General features: G+C 35.9%; 1 protein-coding gene across 1 annotated transcript in view; it reads right to left on the bottom strand.

Annotated features, from left to right (window-relative positions):
• The window catches only part of PLCZ1 (phospholipase C zeta 1), a 54,568-nt gene continuing 45,380 nt past the window's right edge, over nt 1-9,188 (bottom strand). Inside the window, exons 10-13 of the mRNA XM_054088724.1 lie at nt 8,184-8,356; nt 4,961-5,093; nt 3,432-3,581; nt 1-86 (exon numbers count right to left, since the gene is read on the bottom strand). Coding sequence (XP_053944699.1) covers nt 1-86; nt 3,432-3,581; nt 4,961-5,093; nt 8,184-8,356 — 542 coding nt within the window. The remainder of the gene's footprint in view (nt 87-3,431; nt 3,582-4,960; nt 5,094-8,183; nt 8,357-9,188) is intronic.

Below are 9,188 nucleotides of genomic sequence, written 5' to 3'. Positions count from 1 at the left end.
TCATTGGTAGTACCAGACATGAACAAACAGTGATGCACCTTCAAGATTGCCACCATCTTTAGACAACAGGGGAACGTTACAGTAACCTGTAAATATAATGACGCTTAATTAGCACATGAACTGCAAATGTAACTTCTTCATAACGGAGTATCTTTATGATCTACTATGCAAACGAGGCATAATTTATGATTCTCTAAATAACTCTTTAAAATAAATTGAAATTACACAGAACCCAAATCCCACTTTTACTGATTTTCTCTCCTATGTAGCAGAGTATTTCAGTTCTAGCAGTTTTGAACACAAAGCAAAACTCCGGTGACTTTCAAGGATGTGGTGTGTTTTCAAACTGAAGGATTTTAGCACAGTGATAAAATGGGGAAAGCATACATTTTAACATCCAAAGATGTTATGGGCTGCACACATTGTTGTTCTAGCAAATTAAATAACTTTTGAATCAACAGTGATAGTGCCTTAGAGAAAAATATTGTTGCATCTGTAATGCACGGTCCAGCTGAGACAGGAAAAATGTGTAGTACCTTCTACTATCAAATCTTAAGTCTGTTAGGGATCAGCTTTTACAGATGAGAGTGATTCCCAGTATCAGAGATAAGACACGGCTTGGAAGCTACATGTGCATTTGGTGAACAGAAGCATTTGGAGAACCATAGTTCTCAACTTCAAACTTAATTAACTAACTTGCTTGGAAAACAAGTGAATCTTCTCTCAAAAACCCCACACCTGTATTGCATTTTATGATTGTAAATATCCATTTTTTCCATTATTTCTTAGTAATAAGCAGTGTCACTTTCAATTTTTTTTGAAAAAAGTCCTGTGTTTATCTATGTAGAATCACAGAATTGTTTAGGTTGGAAAAGACCTTTAAGATCATCAAGTTCAACCGTAAGCCTCACGCTGCCAAGTTCACCACTAAATCATGTCCCTAATTATATATACGTACATATAACTGAAGCTATTTAATTAAGCGTACCTACATTCAGAACTGCAGTTTTCAATCTTTCTTTAGGAGCTTCTAGATGTGTGTGTACTGTTTGTACTCTCATTTAATTAGGTTTGGATTTTCTTGGGTTTTTTGTATGATGTGAAAGTTCAATGGGCATCTCGGGTTCAGCTCTGGGCAGCAGATATTAAAGGTGCATCCGAGCAGTATGTATTTGAAATGAACTTTTAGAGCATGCACATGGTATGTAGAAGACTTGGTTTATTTCCTACCCAAAGATACACTTCAACGACTAAAAGTCGCTTCTAAATACTGTGTTCTAGCCCCTACCTACAGGATATTCTATGAAGTGTCCTGACAAAAGCAAATCTTCCTTTTTATTGAAATTGTTTTAATTTGTATGAAATAATTGACTCCTCACTGATCCACTGATATTAGCAGTAATAACTGAATTTCTGTTCTGTGTTAGTATTCTACTTGGCAGACTCACTGGGACAGGAACTGTAGCTCAGGGCTCCCCCTCCTCTCACCTTAACCACCAAGATACAGAATTATTTTCTGTATCTTCAGCCCCTCTGAGTATACCTGCTTAATCATTGCATGAAAAAATCAACCACTGCTACAGGTGGGGAGCAAGCATTCTTCCCCTGAGTAATCTACGGCTGAGTCGGGAGCCTGCTGCTGGGGAAGGGATGATATACAATTGAATCCTTTAAAGAGAAAATGCAAGAGAGTTTGGCAATGTCACAGATTTTCCCACTGCCTGCCAAGGAAAAAAACAAATATAAGCACGGCTCAGCTTTTGGAAGGAACTTGCCCTCAGGGAACACCTCAGGGATATGAATCCTAGGGAAGGAAGGACAGTCTGTAGTTCAGATTAAAGCAATTAGAGCTGTGAAGAGTAAGATGTAAATCCTAACTCACTCTTGAGTATGTTTTAGACCATTTTTTTCTGTGTTGAAATCTGAATTGCAACTCCCTCTGTAAAGACACATTATTTTCCCATTTTACTACTTAGGGAGCTTAGAGACCTAAAGCAAAACAATGGTTCCATATCTGGAAGTCAAAGGTCTCAATGTTAAACACTGCAATGAATTTTGAAATTATCTGTCAGTTCATCTCTTATAAGTATTTTATTTATGCCTCTGGGTATCTTGATGGCATCTTATATTTTTCTTCATCGTGTAAAGTGGAGGTTGGGGCAATTTCTTTGGCATTGATTATAATTTTTATGCCTACACTTATTTCCTAGAATTTTGGATTACTCCACTCAAAATATTTCTTGTAGGCTCCGCATCTCATGCATTTCCAAAACATGAATTCCTCCATTTGTGACCAAAATTAATCATAAGGACATGATAGAGACATGCTGAAAAATTATGAAACAAAACAAAATACAACAAAAACTGCCCAAATTGATGGTTTTACAATTTACAATATTTAAACTTCGGTGTCTGCTATTTAAATTAGTCTCAGACATTGTGAGTTGACTGGTTTTTTGTGTTTTTTTCATTATCCTGAACTATATAAATCAAAGGAAAGTAAAGGGAGATCAGTCTCAAAATTTATGCTGGAGAGAAGTAAGTGTTCTTTAAGAGCATTGTCTTTGTTCTTGTGTAACTCGTCAGCTTCAGCTAAGAATCACAAACAGCTTTATGACTTCAGAACCTGGAAAGAAAATGCCATTAAAAATCTTGTTAAGCTTGATAAAAAAAGCATAGTGCCCATTGCCAGTTCCAACATTTTACCTTCACATCTTCACTCCCTAATAAAAGGTTGTTGTTTGTTTTGTCAGAAACAGCTTTGGAAATTCAATATAGTAAACAGCCATTTTACATAAGCCTTTCTCCTTGGCCTACCGACTTCTTTGTCTGCTCTTTATGTGCAGCCTATTAATCACGTAAGAGTCCATTAGCTATGCTGGTACAATAAAAGAAACACTACCAAGAAAAGCACCATAAATATTTTGCTTAATTTATCTTCTTCGTTCTCCACACTGAAATGCTGCAGATTACGTTGCTTGAAGTTTTGAGGTTTGCTTTGTTTTTTTTTTTTATTTGGCTTTTATTGGGTTTTGAGCCTAAACAAGTAGGAAGTGCATAGAACTGTTGCCTTTGCGGTAGTTCTGACTGATCTGTCTTCCTAGATCATGTTATTAAGAGTTAAAATACCATTTTCTCTTTAAAGGATTCAGAGTTTAAAAACTGAGCAGTTTCTACCCAGAATGGAATACCACAGTAGAAAAAATTAACTGTCATTATTATCCTTTTGATTTCTACATTGTAGGTTTGCATTCAGAGACTACTTAATGACTTAATAAAACTAAAGTGTACAATTCTTGACTATGGATATACAATTGTCCTTTAGGAAATAAACATAATACTGTGGTCTATCAACACTATAGTAATAATAAAAGCCTGGAAGGTTGTAGATCTTTTTAAGCTGTTATAGATGGCTCACATAAAAATATTACCTTTTCTCAGGCTCATTAGTGGTAAAGTGTATTGACCAAGGAATTCATTTGAAACCAGAGATATTTCATCCTCCACACAGAAACGTATCAATGCCAGTTCTGGAACTTGGACGGTAAAAGAGAAAGTTTCATCCCATCTAGGGTTCAAAGCTAATGAAAAGAGAAAATACACAGTATCAAAATACCATTTCATCTATCTTGCTTAATATCTGAATTATTGTATCTGCTATCACTAGTCACAACTGGTAAAGATCTGTTCTTGTTCTCTAGATTTCTTTTCCCGCTTAAATAAATGATGAGATTCCCTCTGACTGCACTGATACACAGGTCATGTCCTTGGTGTAGATAATGGAGTTAAAACAGTTAGAATGAAGCAAACATAGAGAGCTTGAGACTTGTCGACTGTATGCAGGCCAGCCCTTTCTAAGGATTTGTTATGTATTAGCTACCTCACACTGTAAATCAAAAGCCTAAGAAAATTGGTGACATCTCTTAGAAGGAAATAAACTGGGACAGCAACAGCCTGATCAAGAGCCTCTGCTCAGCTTAAATTTTCCTATAGCCATACTGGTTTCATGTTTTTGCCAAAGCTTCTCCTTTTACAGCACTGAAAATGAGGCGTGAGCTAAATAAATTAAGGTAATAAAGTGATCACTTGACTGAAAACCTAAAAAGAGGAGGTGGGACAGGAGGGAAATGTTTTATCTTGAGCGACGTTCATACAGAGAAAAGGAATTCAGCAGCAATCTATAAAACAGAAAAAGGAAAACCAGAAAACAGAGGCACACAAGAAGAGAGATGACCAGGAACCTATAGTCTGAGACATCAAGAAGTTCTGTGTGGTAAATGTAAGGGAGTGCTTGACGACAATTTCAAATAGTACACGCTTCACCTGCTAAGGAATTAAGGGACTTGTCCTACTAGTAACTTCATTTGGGCTAAGTCACAGAAATTTCTTCATATTTTATTATATTTATCAACTAGTGTGCTGGTTTGGGCTGGAACAAGGTTAATTTTCTTCATATCAACCACTATAGTGCTATGGCTTGGATTGGAAATGACTAAACATCTGTCTGCCAATGGGAAGTAGTGAATGAATTCTTTATTTTGCTTGCATGCACATCTTTCACATTACCCATTAACTTTTTAATCTCAGCCCAAGAGTTTTTTTCATTTTTGCACTTCTGGCTCCCTCTTCCATCCCACTGGGGGAGACTGAGCAAGTATCTGTGTGGCTCTGAGCTATTGTCCAGGGTAAGCCCACTACAGTGAGTAAAGACAATGCATTCCATCCTCCTTCAGGAGAATGCTACTAATTAAGAGAGTCTGTGCTTTCTTAACCTACTAGTCTACAAAAATGGCACATAGCATGAAATTCTGTTATGGATTTTGAGCCAGAAGATCCTAGCCCAGAGAAAATCAATTGCACTTTCTGTAAGTACAGAACAGCCTCTTGGGATGGAAAAATGGTAATTCCTCATAAAATATTATTGTGCTTTGTTTGTGAAGACAGTAAGACTGATGCTCACCATTGCTCTTTACAACAGAAGATTTCTTTTTTGCTTGATCTTGTGGCACACCGTAAATTTCTACCTGCACTAAAGGGTCAGCTTTGTTAGTCTTCGACAGGCTACTGGGTGGTAACTGATGACCGCATATGACCTGGAAAATTAAAGTTATAATATATTCAAATAACTGTAAGGATGAACCTTATATAGTAGCCATAGTAACAAAAAGTTTTCCATGAGAAACCACCACAAGAATCATATACCAGCCATAAACTATTATACAAATACATATTAAACACAACAAAATGAAGACTATAGTGCTTCCCATTCAATTTCGTTCTTGGCTAGTTTCGTAGAATCACAGAATGGGTTGGGTTGGAAGGGATGATTCAAGGTCATCTAGTACAACCCCAGCAGCTGCAATAAGCAGGGACATCTTCAATGAGATCAGGTTGTTCAGAGGCCCATCCAACCTGACCTTGAATGCTTCCAGGAATGGGGCACCTACCACCTCTCCAGGCAACTTGTTCCAGCATTTCACTACCCTCATTTTAGAAAAGAAAAAAAAATCTGATATCACTCTTTAAATAATAATTTTCAGATTTAAGCTTTTCTAATGAATAACTGGCCATAAAAAATGATATTTGGTTTCCATGCAAAATAATAATGTTGGAGGAATCAGTCTCATGATTTTTGCATTTCCTGAGATCAACGTCATGAATTCCTACTAAAGTTGTGTCTACTAGACCAGTGCTAACACCTACAGTGACATCAGCATTGCTTTACAGGGTATGTAGCAGAGTGCTTCAACTGTGTTCCTTCTCTTTCACAGCAACACAAAAATCTCTGTATTTAGTAAGCTCCCTAATATTTTTCTCCTTAATTTACTTAGCTATCTGGAAATTTTGCCTCACACTTCCCTGTAAGCTGGCACCCAGGCTAAGAAAGGTTCTATGAAAGTCACAACTTTGTCTGCTTTCTATCTTTATTTCAGAACACCTAGAAGAAAATAACCATCTGTACAATAATCTGCTTTTTAGAAATCAGTGTATGGAATGTATCAAGAGAGGCATATGAGCCTGCAGCAGAGGTGAAATATATGACTCTTATGATCCATATCTCAGGGCTCAGTATCAAAACTCATGATGCAGTTTCTTATTCCCCTGCCAACCACCACAAAAAATAAAACCCCACAAATTCTACCTTTTGCTTAGGTTTTGGGTTTTTTTTACAACACCTTGCTCCAAGAAAAGTTCTATCCCACAACATGGAAGAACTGTGGCTTAACAAATCCTGATGCTGTCCTCTTTCTTCCTACAAAATAGCTACTACATTCACTAGAAAGCTTTGCAAGACGCAACCATTAATAGATTGCCTATTTAAATCCAGGGGAGGTCATTTGTCATGCCCTAAATGTCATGACAAAAAATCAGCCATGTTGATCAAGTCCTGCTTCCCACTCTTACCCCATTGCTAGACCCAGTCTTAGTCTCCCACACGATGGGAAAAGAGTGAGCTTTTTTCAGCACACTATGACCCAAATTCATAAATTCAATCAGTTTTTGAGATCCAAGGTAAAGTAGACATAGAGAAAGAGTAGCAAATAACATGGTAGGCTCAGAGGTTTCCATATGAAATGCCTTGAATATTTGTATTTTTGCTTCAAATGCTATATACTGTTTGTTATTGGGAATTGTGGCACATCAGCAAAAGAAGGGTATGAAATTCAGTAAAATGAGGCCCTGTATGATTTTTGTTTTCACTTATGTTCTAACCATTCATTCATTCATTCTTTCATTCTTTCATTCATCCACAGTAGGTATGAGAGATTTTATCCCTAGGTGTATTGCATATTTTCCCTTTGCTAAATGATTTCTCCATTCATCGTTAGTAACTCCTCTTTAGCAGCAACTGTTTTTCCTTTGACTCCGGCTTCTAACCTTATTTGTCTTCAACCACCATTTCCTAATTTTTTTCCTGCTGACTTTATGAATGGGGGGCTTTCTGCACCCTACAGTCCCTCAGCTGGTAGGATGCCAATGCTGCTTTGTATCCTGCACTACACAGCATGTATTCTGAGTGTAAAAAGCTGTCTTTCTCTTTTCCAACTTTTTCCAAACTCAGACATTTCCTTCCCCTTCAGTGCTTTAGTCTGTCTCCTGCATTACAGTTGGGGATTTTTCCCTTATCTTAATTAACTCCAGTTCTATGCAAATAAGAGCTAAAATAACTGATGTGTATGCACAAGTGCTCAAAATCTTCCAACGATATCTATCCATAACTGATATGCTCACTGTTAGGACACTAACATTTTCTTGATTAAGTGCATGTATTCTGTAAGTATTTTATAGTTGCTATTAGCTAATGTTTTACCTCCATTATTTATTTCTCTGAAAGAAACAAAAAAGCATTAATACACTAATTTTATGCTAATTAAATGACATTTATGCAAGTGGTGTACCATGTAATCAGAAATAACATTTTTTCTCTGGGAAAAGGTAGTTTTCTAACTAGTGAACAATTACAAAATATCTACTTGACCTCAAAAGGAGGTTTTTTCTAACCCATTAGCTTTAAATTACATGTATTTCTAATATTTTTAAGAAGTAAATAAGATTTTAATTTCTGAGAAGAGGAAATAATTCTAAGGCTTATTGATGAATTCCTCTCTTTACACTTACATATATCATTTTCGGATGATAAGTAGTCTTTTGTGCATGCATAGGAAGATAATGAAATTAAGCATAAATCTTCCTATATTTAATCTTTGAATATTTCCATTCATCAATTAGCATTATAATAGTAAATGAGATATTATTATTTATACTAATGAAAATAACATCAAAAGTGAGCATTCGATTTCTGAGTTTTCAGACTTCAGACACCACGACTGCAATGGACAAGTCCCATCGTCAGCTACTCTTGTGACACAATGTAAGATGTGTTTCTGTGTACAACACCATGAAAAATCATATGTTTTTAGAGACTGTTATAATTTCTGAACACTCCATATTTATAGCAAGCATAATTGAACTACAGATGGAAAACCATCCAAGCAGCAGTAGATAATATATGTGAGTTTTATCGTGTTATTAAAAAAAACCCAAAACAATATTAAACTACGCAACAAGCAGAAATGGAGTTAAAGTGAGAAAACAATCATAGATAAGAAATAGATCTGAACTACGTAATGTTTTCTTTCAGATTTTATGGGGAAAAAACCCCAATAATTAATTAAGCTTACCTTTATGGACAGACACATTGGATTACCGTGACTTCCCACATTTTGTGGGGTAAAGGTTGAATTGCAATTTCTCAAGAATTCTGGTTTCAGAATATAACCACAACCACCATTGTCTAGGAATTTTCCATTTTGCAATTCCATTTGTAGTCCCGGGGTCTGGAAGTTTAAGGCCACTATGAGAATACATAAATATTTATTTTAGTGAATTAGACTAGATACCATTTAATAAAAAAATTATCAGACAATAGTAATGAAAATATAAGCAAAAGAGATTGAAATATGCATCTTTCAATTCACACATAATATCTTGCTTTTTCTCTTAAATATAGCAATATTAAATAAGGAATGATTCATGAGCAAAAGTGCACTACTTAGTATCACACCACTTTCTAAGCATTTCCCTACAGAACTCATTTTACATTGCAGTGTTGTGCATTTTCCCTTTTTATTTTAAATTAGACCTTGAGGAATATGAAATGAGAGATCTTTACTCTCCATAAGGACTAAAATCACTACGAGTTTCCCTACAGTGGCAAGACCCTACACCCTGAGTCTGCTTACAAAGTTCTGGTGCACAAGGCAAAAACATAGGATTGTAACTAAACTTAGTCATGGTGCAGAATTTGTCACAATAAGATGTCACTCAGAAGATCAAGAAGCTTTAGTTTAGAGTTAGAATGTTAGTGCAAATAAATATAAATTTATAGAAGTAGACGCAATTTGAAAAGTCTTTTTAATATATGTGAACAGACTCTCTTCAAGATTAATCCTCCAGTGCTAGTGTTTATTGTTAGTATACACCTGACATATTTTCCTTTCCTTGGCAGCACAACACAGTTTTGGTTTGCCGCAGCAATCATAAAATAACACGCTTCTCATCAACAGGATATTGTAATTCATGAGATAAAGCCAACATTGAAATAGACCTGTCTAATGAAATTTTCCCCTATTCTGGTACATTGGAGCTTCCTGTCACATTCAAAATAGAAAACGCGCAAGTCAAAT

This window comes from Cuculus canorus, chromosome 1, assembly GCF_017976375.1.
Source record: "Cuculus canorus isolate bCucCan1 chromosome 1, bCucCan1.pri, whole genome shotgun sequence".
NCBI classification, from domain to species: Eukaryota; Metazoa; Chordata; class Aves; order Cuculiformes; family Cuculidae; genus Cuculus; species Cuculus canorus.
Note: the sequence above shows the minus strand (reverse complement) of the source record. Positions and strands in the feature narration are given on the sequence as shown.